At 47.0% G+C, this 12,229-nt stretch overlaps 5 protein-coding genes across 5 annotated transcripts; 3 read left to right on the top strand and 2 right to left on the bottom strand.

The window, feature by feature from the left end:
* Positions 1-1,215: 1,215 nt before the first annotated feature.
* On the bottom strand, positions 1,216-1,568 carry EDB93DRAFT_1140413 (uncharacterized protein). The gene is made up of 2 exons (XM_041449267.1): positions 1,496-1,568; positions 1,216-1,443 (listed from the first exon to the last, which is right to left on the bottom strand). Exons 1-2 carry the CDS (start codon positions 1,520-1,522, stop codon positions 1,300-1,302), a joined length of 171 nt encoding a protein of 56 aa, XP_041308799.1. The 5' UTR covers positions 1,523-1,568; the 3' UTR covers positions 1,216-1,299.
* EDB93DRAFT_1140412 (polyubiquitin) lies at positions 1,497-2,445 on the top strand. Its single transcript, XM_041449266.1, has one exon. It carries the CDS (start codon positions 1,620-1,622, stop codon positions 2,307-2,309), a length of 690 nt encoding a protein of 229 aa, XP_041308798.1. The 5' UTR covers positions 1,497-1,619; the 3' UTR covers positions 2,310-2,445.
* EDB93DRAFT_1204509 (exocyst complex component Sec5-domain-containing protein) lies at positions 2,446-6,162 on the bottom strand. The gene is made up of 15 exons (XM_041450970.1): positions 5,936-6,162; positions 5,778-5,888; positions 5,703-5,728; positions 5,451-5,648; positions 5,313-5,393; positions 4,875-5,259; positions 4,708-4,826; positions 4,537-4,656; positions 4,353-4,483; positions 3,976-4,297; positions 3,558-3,916; positions 3,386-3,502; positions 3,191-3,332; positions 2,961-3,139; positions 2,446-2,904 (listed from the first exon to the last, which is right to left on the bottom strand). The coding sequence occupies exons 1-15, from the start codon at positions 6,007-6,009 to the stop codon at positions 2,581-2,583; spliced, it is 2,688 nt and encodes an 895-aa protein (XP_041308797.1). The 5' UTR covers positions 6,010-6,162; the 3' UTR covers positions 2,446-2,580.
* A 109-nt stretch (positions 6,163-6,271) lies between these two features.
* On the top strand, positions 6,272-8,827 carry EDB93DRAFT_1249467 (uncharacterized protein; the record flags this gene model as incomplete). Its single annotated transcript, XM_041452865.1, has 13 exons — positions 6,272-6,744; positions 6,798-6,851; positions 6,902-6,977; positions 7,031-7,289; positions 7,348-7,372; positions 7,480-7,568; positions 7,618-7,701; positions 7,752-7,793; positions 7,850-7,870; positions 7,923-8,173; positions 8,221-8,412; positions 8,467-8,558; positions 8,611-8,827. 13 exons carry the CDS (start codon positions 6,272-6,274, stop codon positions 8,825-8,827), a joined length of 1,875 nt encoding a protein of 624 aa, XP_041308796.1.
* A 280-nt stretch (positions 8,828-9,107) lies between these two features.
* EDB93DRAFT_308884 (uncharacterized protein) lies at positions 9,108-12,037 on the top strand. Its single transcript, XM_041456045.1, has 13 exons — positions 9,108-9,757; positions 9,811-9,864; positions 9,915-9,990; positions 10,044-10,314; positions 10,373-10,397; positions 10,515-10,603; positions 10,656-10,739; positions 10,788-10,829; positions 10,886-10,906; positions 10,958-11,208; positions 11,259-11,435; positions 11,481-11,572; positions 11,622-12,037. The coding sequence occupies exons 1-13, from the start codon at positions 9,237-9,239 to the stop codon at positions 11,836-11,838; spliced, it is 1,920 nt and encodes a 639-aa protein (XP_041308795.1). The 5' UTR covers positions 9,108-9,236; the 3' UTR covers positions 11,839-12,037.
* The last annotated feature ends 192 nt before the right edge of the window (positions 12,038-12,229 follow it).

Below are 12,229 nucleotides of genomic sequence, written 5' to 3'. Positions count from 1 at the left end.
GTTCATACAGGTGTCTAGTCAAGGTACTATCCCTCGGTGTCGTCCTGCGGTGCCTTACTTGAAGTCAACACCCTCAGCTTAACATCATCTACTTGAGACACGCTTATCCCGTATTCACATCTCCTTATGTTAATTTCACTTTCACTCATGAATTGATGATAGAGCTTGAATGTGAGATGTGACTTACAGGATATAATGAATTTTATGTGTGAACTGCAGTGCCTTGTTCACTAAAGCTTCGTGACTCTCGAGATATACTATGTACACGCCGACATATGTCAAATCAGTTTGTGAAAACGCAGCTTGGGCGGAAAATCCGAAATTCCGGGCCAAGGCCGGTCAGGCCGCAACTAGTGCGCCCGGAGCACTCCAGGTCTTCACTGTCGTCCCTTGTACTAGTATTCATGTTACTCCCCGCCACCACAGTCGTGAGTTCTCACTCATGAATCTGAGCACAGACCATGTAGAACTTGGCCAACCGGCTGCCCATCCCTATGCACCGACGGAAGATCTCGTGCGCACAGGACAAGCAACCGATCTAAACGCAAAGTCCCGATCGCGATTGCTACCAATGACACCCAAGTCATTTCGCAAGTTACACGTACGACAGTAGTTTCAGCTGATCGGTCGATCGCGATAGAGTCGGTCCTTCTGACTCGGATTATGATAACCCGTACAAAACCGAAGAAACAGACGCTGGGTGTTCTCGATAGCGTTCAGCTATGAAAATTGTCAGTCTCTCCACCATTGCAAGTGAGCTCTTGCCCAACCAGGTCTAGTAAGGTCATGACATCTATCCTACTATGACGATACTTCAATTTAAAAAAAGGTCGCGGACCAGCAAAGCGGGGGTGACGAACAATGAAAAAGCTCAGATAAAGCTGGGGCTCAGAGTCAGGATTCGGCCGATGCAATCTGGGCGCAAGTCGTCTGCTCCATGGTCCGATGACACAGGATATATGTTCTTCTAGACTCTGTCGAAGGCGCTGATTTGAATGATGGTAGTTTCTAGTACTCTGGGTCATACCTTGTCCCTTAAGGATAAATATACGCTCATAGCCTTGGTGCATCCAGTGCCAAGCATGCGGCCATGTGTTTGGATACCGCCCTATGCCTCCAGAAGGATCCAGCAAGATGCTTGCCTCGGCGGTGTGGCTGGATGTTTAAACTCCGACACGTCCCATTATATAATGGCCCCGTTATCTAGGCGTTTCCTCACAGTCGCTCTCCTTACAAACCACTCCTCTACACTCCCATACAGTCTATAGTTCATATCCTTCGCGTGAGTTTTTGATCATTCTAATCTCCAGTGCAGACGGGGCTGATATTGAGCCACAGAATGCAGATTTTTGTGAAGACACTCACCGGCAAGACCATCACTCTTGAGGTCGAGTCCTCTGATACCATCGATAACGTCAAGGCCAAGATCCAAGACAAGGAGGGGTATGCGTGCATCCAAGTCAACGCCATTTATAGCTGATGGTTATGTTTGCAGTATTCCACCTGACCAGCAGCGTCTCATTTTTGCTGGCAAGCAGCTTGAGGATGGTCGCACACTATCCGACTACAATATCCAGAAAGAATCTACCCTTCACTTGGTCCTGCGTCTCCGTGGAGGCATGCAGATCTTCGTCAAGACCCTCACGGGCAAGACGATTACGTTGGAGGTGGAATCTTCTGACACCATTGACAACGTGAAGGCGAAGATCCAGGATAAGGAGGGCATCCCCCCTGATCAACAACGTCTCATTTTCGCTGGCAAGCAGCTCGAAGACGGACGTACTCTTTCCGACTACAATATCCAGAAGGAGTCCACCCTTCACCTCGTTCTCCGTCTACGTGGCGGTATGCAGATATTTGTCAAGACCCTCACAGGCAAGACGATCACGTTGGAGGTGGAGTCTTCTGACACCATTGACAACGTGAAGGCCAAGATCCAAGACAAGGAGGGCATCCCTCCCGATCAGCAGCGTCTCATTTTCGCAGGCAAGCAGCTCGAAGACGGCCGTACCCTTTCCGACTACAACATTCAGAAGGAGTCTACCCTCCATCTCGTTCTCCGTCTTCGTGGCGGTATGCAAATCTTCGTCAAGACCCTCACGGGTAAGACGATCACGTTGGAGGTGGAGTCGTCAGACACCATCGATAATGTCAAGGCGAAGATTCAGGACAAGGAGGGTATCCCACCCGACCAGCAGCGTCTGATCTTTGCTGGGAAGCAGCTGGAAGACGGCCGCACGCTGTCGGATTACAACATCCAGAAGGAGAGTACCCTTCACCTTGTGCTCCGTCTTCGTGGTGGGCTGTAGTACCGAGTGTTCTCCCATACCTATCGTTTACTTATCATTACCGTGGTATCCCGTTGTAGTATTACCCCATCCTATCGCACTGTAATGTGAACTGATGCATTGTTCCTCGTTCCAAATGAATTTGTTCAGCAACGATGCGTGATATCTTAAGGGTACATATCGACTGAGCTAGTCAGACGAACCAAGCTAGTCAGTATCACAGGCAGACAATCAAATCAATTGAATCTCAATTGTCCTAATCCCGCACCGGATGCCATCGAAATGTTAGAGATCATGAAGCTGCACCGTTATCACCTCTACCCTCTCTGTCCTTCACTCTGTCCTTCCCCCGCTCCCTACCCTCGTCTTTCTCCTTCTTTCCCTTTCCACTCTTCTCCTTGTTCGCTCTAAAGCACATAAATTCAATTCCAGTCGCACGCCGACTCTCTGCCAGCGTCCTCTTCACACTATCCAGATTCCCCTGCAAATTCTCATCTCCCGGCCGTCGTGCATACGCCTGCGAAATCTTATTATACAACTCAGAAAGCGTCTTCGCGGCTGATGGAGACACGTAGCGAGCAAGCGTTTGGTGCATGAACTCGATCTCTAGCGTAGCCTGTAGATATCGTCTTATTGATAGTATAATATGCGAGGAAGGAGGATGTGACTTACACGAAGCATACCGCCCATACCGAACCGCTTGACTTGTTTGAACGAAAGCAATGCATCTTGAGCGACGTTCTCTATAAGCGCATACATCCCGCGTTCGAGCAGATTCTCTGCTACGCGGCTGATTTGCGCATGAATCTCGACGAGGCCCATTAAGGCCTTGTACATATATGGTCGTATTTCTTAGAGTGGATGTCAGTGTAGGTAGCAAGAAGTGGAGTGGAAAAGCTTACCCGTAGGTTGCGGCGTCTCGTACCAATCCATGTCTTTGTCGAGAATGCCCTCTTGCAAGATGACTGCGACAGCGGCAGCCTTGGGCTTGACATATCCATCGAAAAGCGTCTTGTCAAGCGCAGTCACTGTGCTTATCAGTGTCTACGTCATAACGTGAGCACGCCATGCAACGCAAGTAGGAGAATAAGAAATACCTGTCTATCATCCTCAACTGATATGCTGAGCGCATTCTCCAGCTGAGATAACATACTGGGTATCAACGATCCTGATAAATGTGAGAAATTAGATATCACGAGGAGCAGCCTCGTATTCTTAATGCATAACTATATCAGGGGCCAGAATTGTGGAGCACACAAAACTACGCACCGAGTCGCGCAGATCAACCAGCTCTTGCTTCCCTTCTTGTTCAGTTGCTCCCGTTGCCACGATGCTGCCCACACCTGGTGGTGTTTCCTCCGTGACAAGTACTACAAACCCATCTAGAACCGCATATATTGCGTCCAAAAATGCCTTCGTAATCTTCGATATGAATGCTGGTGGCACGATGTTCTGTTGTGTTACCCGCAATACGCCCGATCCACCGTCTGTCGAGATACCACCTGCGATTTTGAATGCTGAGGTTGCAATGTGGCGCATGAACGATTCGAGATGAGCAAGGTAGAGTGTTGTGGAAGGAGCGGAAGGATCGGGAGTAAATGATTCCAGAACATACATGTAGTTTGCGTCTGAGATAGTTAGTCCATAGATGTACGAGGAATAGTAGAACACTTGTAGTAACACATACCTCGCAACCAAGATCTCACTAGGACATCCTCAAAACGCCACCGCACGCTCTCTATTAGCCCTTTCACCAAACCGCCTTCTCCAAGTTCCAATGCACTAATCTCTGTGACGCAATCTTGTACCTCGTTAAGAATCTTGGTCAGCCAGTGAGCTGTCGTTAGCGAGTTCGAATGAGACGGAAGATGCTCAGGAGAATTGGTAGTAGAGGAGTTTGATAGGATTTCAGAAAGAATAAAAAACTCGGAGAGAAAATTGATATAGAGCTTGATGATATCGAGTGCCATTTGCCTGCATTGAGAGGCACTGCGCCTTGATGACGATGGCTAGGGGAAAGAGTAAACGTCGCACAAGTGACATAACAGCACAAATGACACAAACTCGTTTGAATTTCCCCTCCAAGAAGCTCCTTGCGATTTTACAGAAGTTGGGCAACGAAGAGACCATAATCTCGGAGACATTTTTCACCATATCCCAGATAGCCTGCCATACTTCATGACCACCTGCTTGTGCTAAGTGCGACAAGAATGAATAATAGCTTGACATGAGCAATATGATAGCGCACTGATTACGGCTTCGGAAGCTTTGCTCTCCAGCGCTACAATGCACACCTGGAGTTGTGCACCAAGGATCTGTCTGAGCGCATTCGGAGACGACAGTTCAGGTGTCGTGCGAGACTTCGTGGCTGTGATGCATGTCAGTATAAAAAGTATTCAATAACACGAGAGGAACACGCCATCGATGTTTGAGACACCAGCCTTGTAGGCAGCACTCATCCGGTCCATGATGCGCTTGTGCTGGCTATCGAAGTAGGTCCATATCGGGTCTTCAGGCACATTTAGTTCCAGGAGAATCCTAGACAGTCTGGTTAACGAGACATACAACAATAACAAGTACACGTACTCAATGCCTCTCTCCATTTCCTCGACGCTCCTCCCTTGTTCTTGTAACCGTGCTAAAAGTAGCGCCTTCATCTCTCCCATCACCTTTTCAACGTTTGCCCACACCTTGTCTAATATCCTCTTCTGTTGTGCCGTAGAGCCTGCGTTGGCACCTGCCTCGACGGGGAGAAGTTGTCCAGGGCGAGAGTCTAAGAGAAACTTCCCCTTGTTGTACTGACGCAATGCAGCTTCATACCTTCCAGCCTCAATGGATTCCACGAGAAATCCCGGGAGACTGAAAAAGAACTTGGAACGATCAAAAACGCCGAGCGTAGTGCGCAACTTTTGGGCTTTGGCACCGTTCTCGAGGATGGGGAGGAAGACTTGATTGGCCTTCACAGCTGAACCTAGGTTGGAGCGCATCAAAAATAGGGTTGGAAGGAATGAACTGAGGACAAACGTTTTAAGTAGTCTACAAGTGGTTTGCTAGCAAATTCCGCCTTGCCACTCAGTAATCCCTCTCGCATTTCTGCATATAACGCTAAGAACATGCGCCAGTTAGTATGGAGCACCCGCAGACAAACGACACACGACGCACCATCAGTAGAAGCCTTGACAGCAACGAACCGATCAAAGTTATCTTCTACGAGGACACGGACAGCTTCTGAACGGGCATCAATGGATGATTGGAGGTGGTTAATGCCTGCTGCAAGATCTTGGTATGTTGCGTTTGGGTGTACAGCAGATAGAAAGGCTTTGGGATCAAATGATTTAGAAGAGATGAGCACAGACATCTCTGGAAGCGTATGAACGACCGAAATCCCAGCTAAAATCAGACACAATCACGCACTCGATTCCGCATCTAAACTCGTCAGGCTGCGAATATTATCAGCACCGAATGAGAGGGTCAAATGATGACACATACTCAATGACGCCGCCAAGGCCCAGGGGGTCACCGTCTCCATCGGCGTTGGATTGGGAGGTGAGGAGGTCAGAAAGAGGATCTTCGAGGTCGTGATCTATCTCTTCCCATTTCCTATGCAACGGTTATTCGTACATTTAGACAGTGAATTAGCCACGTACGTCGGGTTTTGTGAGGATAACTTGTAGGCCTTGAGGATGGAAGCTTCGTCGGTCGTAAAGTTAATCTTACCCATCAGGACAAGTCAGAATAGAGAAGCAGAATCCTTTATTTCAGCAGCTCCACTGCGGATGGTACACAGGCACTACTAATACTGGGCCGGCTTGTAGCACTCGCTCTGTTGTACTAGCTAGGCGGGCGGCCAGTGAGTAAGTCAAACTAGACCATGATACTGTGTTGCACGTGACTCAAGTAGCAGTGACTGCAGCACTGGTCCGAGCAAAGGCCCTTCTTCCAAACACCACAGAGCTAAGTTACTGGTTGCAGTGAGTCTACTCATGACCTCCCTGTCACTCAAGGAGTCCCTGTTGCAGAAACTGTTTAGGTTCATGAAACAACTCGAACTCTTGAAGTTGTCGACGATCGTTCTGTACCGCATTTACCGACATGTCATCACATTCCTCCGTCGGCTACTGCATGGGATGTCGCACAATCATGATAACCATATACAAGGACAAAGACTCAGTGTCGATAAAATAATGAGAGCTACTCAGCCTGCTGTTCAGGATACACGGAACCAGATCTCAGTGACAACACTTGCTGTACGCCCTCCCGAAAGGGAGGATGCGCCCACCTTTCACCATTGTGTTGGGAGTTCTTTGTCATTTCCATTACCTCAGGTGCCAATGGATCATCAACCTCATTCTGTTCAGACAAGTCCAGCAGTACCTAATGTCCGTCGACCAGGGGCAATTGCTCTTCAAGCAATGATTGCATCACAAATTGGTAGGTATAAAAGGAATATCGTTCAGTATGTCTGTTTTTGATTTGGGATTCTTGGATGTCTTTCTAACCCTACGGTAGAAGTAAAGATTTCCGTGTGTTCGAGATTAACCCAGGGCCGGATAATTTCACGGAGTGAGGAAAACTGCAGTTGTATAATGATATTAATCATCAGATTTCTGCAGATCATCAACGCAGGTCGCCAACTGGTTGCAGCTCACTCACCCTGAAGGCGCCCGCTTCTTCTTTAACCCGAAGCAGGTACGTAAGAATCACCAAAAGGCTCAGACCACTCACCATGCGACACCACACAGAGAGTCTTCACCGATCAGAATATTTTAGAGAATAACCTTGCACTCGAAATCCTTGCTGCAGCAGAGCAAGCGAATCAAATGGCAGCAGAGAATGGCAGGGTTTGCGCCAACATGGAACTTGCTATCGAAAAGTTTCCCGAAGGCGAGTTTGGGTACTATTTTGTAGATCATGATGCACGGATTATCTTCTGGCCTGAGATTGTCAAATCTAGGGAACTTATGATCCATGTACGAGGTGTCTCTGACAAAAGTCACATCAGTGAGCATGTGATTAACACATCGAGATGATATAGTGATCTGAGATGTTTAAACCCTAGGATATGCATTAGAGGCGCAATACTGGTACGTTCAGCGACGTATGGTGAGTAATTAACTACGCTCTGTTGAAAAAATAGTGATTAAACTAATCCAAGATCATATCACTCAACTCATCTGCGCTTATGCTACAGGAAGCATTGCACCTTGTTTCCAAACATGCGTGCTCTCCCCAGGCAGGCAGTTGATTGTTTGCGAGATATCATTGTTTATGCTCACTCCGGTATGGTACTCTATGTGACCTTTTGGCTACGTAATGACTTTTCTGGCAGAATCAATCACGTCTCAAACATCCCTTTCTCCCTTCGACTTGGATGAGCTCTCAAACATACTCAGTGATGTTGATCAGGTGAAAGGTCAGCTTCTCGGTAGTATTGTCTTTGGGATCCGTTCTCATCAGAAGCAGATAACATCGAAAAGGTCAACAAACACTCTGTCTGTATTGTCGGTATGATATTCAACTCTAGTCTTCATCGATATTTATTTATTTGTCTCAACCAACAGCCCGATACATGCACATGTTCTGTGGGTAGCTTATACCTACATTCTTCTTCCAAATAACACCACGTTGAAATAGTCCAGGCGAAATTTGTCAATTTTTGTGGGCAGCTTGGTGCCCGTCTTGACGCTGACCGATCGTTATATGAAAGTAATATCAAGAAGCCAAAGCCCCTCTTCATTCGTATTTTGAATATTGTCCTGTTCAACTCTCCGAGCATCCACAGCGAATCCCTTCATAATGTTTGGGTAGACAATACAGTGGTCAAACCTAGGTGGAAGAAGTTCATCAGTCAATTAAATAGCGAGTGGAACAGCTTCACTATATTCGTAAGTATGTCGATGTTCTTTAAATTTACAGATGCTCACGATGGCAGTCGACTGTGATGCTCGCTGTGGATGTCAGTTTCTTGGCAGTTCCTGGGGTAGACAATTCCTCTATTCAGTCAAAGCCAGCAGTAACGATTGTCGTTTACCTGTCCACGCTTTGTGCAATGGGCTCGCTCGTGATATCTCTTATCCTAGCGGGTCAGATTAGCGACAATAGACGGAACTCGGCTGGCAGTGTGGTGCGTCGCTAGCTGTGGTCCCGATGCTCCATCTCATGGCTCACACTGACATAGGCAGAATTCATTTCCTCTATGTCCCAATCACTCCTTGGCATCGAGAGTCTCGCCTTGATGCTCAGCCTGCCATTTGCTCTTCTTATCTGGGGGTAAGTTATCCAAATTTTGCGACGTGCGCACTATTAACGAGGAATGTCGCAGAATGATTTTCTTTGCAATCGGACTCTCAATCCTCATCTTCTATACTACTGATATCGTTGCATTGATTGTTGTTATTCCCATATGGGCAGTTGTTCTCCTCCTCTCGACATGGCCGGTCTTGGCAGCTAATAACCTTCATGTCTCGGATGTTGTTATGCGAGTTGTGAAGTCCTGCAAAGACATAAGGCAATGCATGGTCATTGTACAAAGGCGATGATTGAGATTCCTTGATGCGGCCTGTGGATGTGAGGTTTTCTTTTCTCTTGACTTCATACGTAACTCAATGGGCATTTACTTGTACTACTTAGTCCCTACTAGTCCTTGTACTCGTAGTCGTCTCCTGCCGTGTCATATTTACAGCTTAAATCTAGTCGTTCTCAAATACTAGGCTGTGACCTGCTTGCGATGACAGTGCTTGTCGCGCAGTCCCATTAGGTATTCCACCCGGATGTAGCCGACAATAACTTACGCGCCATCAATAACATCACAAACCAGCACATTAGTTGTCTGTGCAGTGTGCACTTAGTACCTTCCACTATCCCTTCCAAAATATCGCTCTACAACTCTCTCGCCCATCAGCAGGCAAGATATAGCTTTTGCATTCGGTCCCTTTTACCTCCGTCGTCATGCGAGAAGGATCCATTCGCGTGTTCATTTACTGGTTAAGGGTCATTATCAAAACGACTGCATTTCGATCGTACAGGAGTCTCTGCTCTATTCTCCTGCGACTGATCCAATACTGTGAATCTGTTGTGAATGGAAAGGAAGGACATTTTCGTGAGCGGCCCAGTTTCGCTTTGAGCTCTCAGCCAGTGGCCAACCAACTCGAGTCGACGCCTTCTGTGAGCCTTGCAATGCCATTACTTGAGGCACCTCTTCAAACACAAGAGTCCCAACCTGAAACGAACGTTCATATGCCAATGCCAGAGCCTTACCAAGGGACAAATATCAACGTCCCAGCTCATGATACACAGTCTCCCCGGAGCTCTGCTGTGCCGTTCACACCAATCTCTATGCCTGAACCCAGCATCCCCGTGGCTGTCGTCATGTCATCGCCTCCTACGACGCCAGGGCAGGCCGTTGATATATATCTAACTCCCATTGTACCCGAACCACAGGTCAAACGATACGAAAGGCATGTTCCCATGTACGCAAATTATACTTTCTCAAGTGAGTTGCTGTTTTAATCCATACCCACAGAAATAGTGAATATAAACCATTCGAGGTTAAGAAAGGCCCTTTGGACTGTTCAGAGTAAGCATGTTGGAGAGAGAGCCAGCGACGAAATTAAAATGCTCCCGCAGGGAGCTTGCTGCAGTAGAAGGATGGGAACCGCTCACGCACCCGGAAGGGGCTTTGTTCTTCTATCAACCATATAAAGTGTGTCTACCCCTTTGTTCCTAGTACATGACTTTACTCAAGTCTGACACCAGAGAGTTTTCACTGATGCCGATGTTCGAGATTCTAAAATTGCTTTCAAAATAAACAAAGCTGTTGAGATGGCGTACGAAGGGGCGCGGGAGGCAAACATCTCTTTGGATTCTTCCGTCGAGCTCGCATTGGAGCTCATTGTAAAGGAGGACAAGGAATATTTGGGCTACTACGTTGCCGACCATAAAAGACGTGTCGTTTTCTGGTTCGAAGACTACAAATCCTTTGAACTTGTGAATAACGTTCGAGGTGTAGAGCGCAAAAGCCATGTCAGTGAGTTCTTTTCACGGAAAACTTTCGTTTTAAGTTCCTGTAATTGTATCGATCCCAGAGTATGCATTGGATTCACAATATTGGTCCGTATGCTCTCCAGCTGTATGTATGTTTCCTCCCTCAACAAAAGTATGTGCGCTCACGCTTTGTTACAGCATTTTTTTTTTACCTCCCATAATTTACATACGTGACGCTGGCAGGAGACACATCGAGCTATTTCCAAACAAACGCGTCCTTCCAGAAGACATTGTCGTGACACTCAAAGAAATTGTCATGCATGCTCATGCAGGTAAGTATAGATTAATAAGCGTTTCACATTGTACACGACTGACTTTCGATAGAAAACATCACTTCTGAAACGTGCCTGGCACCTTTTGCCCCGAATGAGGTTGCAAGCATGCTTGGCCTTGTGGATCATCTCAAAGGTAAATCATTCTTTGATGCAGTAGGGTTGTTGTTGATCATCATTTCAGACAGCACTAACCAGGAACGGGAACATTCCGTGTGGATCGCTGGTAAGTTTGATCATGGAATGTTGGCTGATTGCTCTTGACACGTTTGCTGATTTCAGCTCGATTCATGAGGCTTTTTTGTGAGTTTCAGCTAGTCGTCCGCGATCTCCGTTTCCTGATTACTTTGCTAGCCAACGCAAAGTTCGTGAATTTCTGTGGACAACCAGGTGCCCGACTTGACGTAGATCAATCGTTATATGGAGAACATGACATCCGCTCAAAAAATATCGTTCTTCGTATCATGAATGTTATTCTGTTTGGATCCCCAGTTGCTCACAGCAAGGCAATTCACAGGATATGGGTCGATGAAACCATGGTTCAGCCACGATGGAATGATTTTATCGATAGGCTTACCACCGAATGGAATGGATATACAATATTTGTGAGTTGCGCTTTAGTTTCATATTGTCGTGTAATAAATGACCGTCTCAGTCTACTGTGATGCTCGCTGTTGATATTAGCCTTCTCGCGGTCCCAGCTGTCGCGACTCAAACAGCTGCGATCGTTTTAGCATATCTGTCTTCCCTGTGCGCTTTAGGCTCCTTAATGGTATCGCTAATCTTGGCTGGACAAGTTAATGACAGCCGGCGAGGCTCTGCTGCAGACGTGGTAAGTTTCTTTTGATCGTATTACCTACATTATTTATGTCCACAGGCCTCTTTCATGGTAGGAATATCAGAGTCTATGTTCGGGCTGGAAAGTCTCGCCCTGATGCTCAGCCTGCCGTTCGCACTTCTGATATGGGGGTCAGTTTCCGGGTTACATTCCGCGCATTAATGGTTTATCATTTTACAGAATGACGTTCTTTGCTGGAGCATTGTCCACCCTGATCTTCCGTACTTCTGGCGTTGTCGCCGTCTCAATTACATCTCCAATTTTGATCGCCGTATTCGTCCTAGCGACGTGGCCCATGCTTGCCGCCAATAATATTCACATTTCTCACCTGAGGTTTTGGATCATAGAACGTGTTTTACCTCAGGCTGCGGGGCCCATCGTCATCTCTCATGCCTAATCTGTGTTGTCTGATTGTGGTGCGACGTGCATACAATTGGTACATGGTGTTTTGCAAGTTGATTTATATCGTACCCGTTTCCTCCTGAATAGTCCCAGAGGTTGTTGGCGCACGAATCGTGCACGTGACGACTGTGACGCGGTAGAATGCCAACGGTCGTTATATATATTGGTTGATGTTTGTTTCTTCTCTCCTCAGTCTGTTACACGCACGACTGAGGGTATGTCTCCATTTATCGTTATATCTTCTCTCGCTAATAATCTACCTACGATAGATCTAACTCTGTCTAGGTATATATCAATATCAGTCTGTTACACGCATGACTGAGGATCTAACTCTGTCTAGTCTTCATAGAGGTTACCCTAGATCTGGGATTGACATTCCTAGGGCA

Source organism: Suillus bovinus (assembly GCF_016758785.1).
Source record: "Suillus bovinus strain UH-Sbo-P2 chromosome Unknown EDB93scaffold_20, whole genome shotgun sequence".
Lineage (NCBI taxonomy): Eukaryota > Fungi > Basidiomycota > Agaricomycetes > Boletales > Suillaceae > Suillus > Suillus bovinus.
Note: the sequence above shows the minus strand (reverse complement) of the source record. Positions and strands in the feature narration are given on the sequence as shown.

What these genes read in the sequence shown, in the direction of transcription:
- EDB93DRAFT_1204509 (XM_041450970.1), bottom strand. Translation starts at nt 6,009, where the DNA reads ATGGGTAAGATTAACTTTACGACCGACGAAGCTTCCATCCTCAAGGCC. An exon ending in GAGTTTAGATGCGGAATCGA is followed by an intron (nt 5,649 to 5,702) that starts GTGCGTGATTGT and finishes ATACGCTTCCAG; the next exon opens with AGATGTCTGTGCTCATCTCT. An exon ending in TGTCAAGGCTTCTACTGATG is followed by an intron (nt 5,394 to 5,450) that starts GTGCGTCGTGTG and finishes GCATGTTCTTAG; the next exon opens with CGTTATATGCAGAAATGCGA.
- EDB93DRAFT_308884 (XM_041456045.1), top strand. Translation starts at nt 9,237, where the DNA reads ATGCGAGAAGGATCCATTCGCGTGTTCATTTACTGGTTAAGGGTCATT. An exon ending in GGCCCTTTGGACTGTTCAGA is followed by an intron (nt 9,865 to 9,914) that starts GTAAGCATGTTG and finishes ATGCTCCCGCAG; the next exon opens with GGAGCTTGCTGCAGTAGAAG. An exon ending in TCTTCTATCAACCATATAAA is followed by an intron (nt 9,991 to 10,043) that starts GTGTGTCTACCC and finishes GTCTGACACCAG; the next exon opens with AGAGTTTTCACTGATGCCGA.
- EDB93DRAFT_1140413 (XM_041449267.1), bottom strand. Translation starts at nt 1,522, where the DNA reads ATGAGACGCTGCTGGTCAGGTGGAATA. An exon ending in GCTGCTGGTCAGGTGGAATA is followed by an intron (nt 1,444 to 1,495) that starts CTGCAAACATAA and finishes ATGCACGCATAC; the next exon opens with CCCTCCTTGTCTTGGATCTT.
- EDB93DRAFT_1140412 (XM_041449266.1), top strand. Translation starts at nt 1,620, where the DNA reads ATGCAGATCTTCGTCAAGACCCTCACGGGCAAGACGATTACGTTGGAG.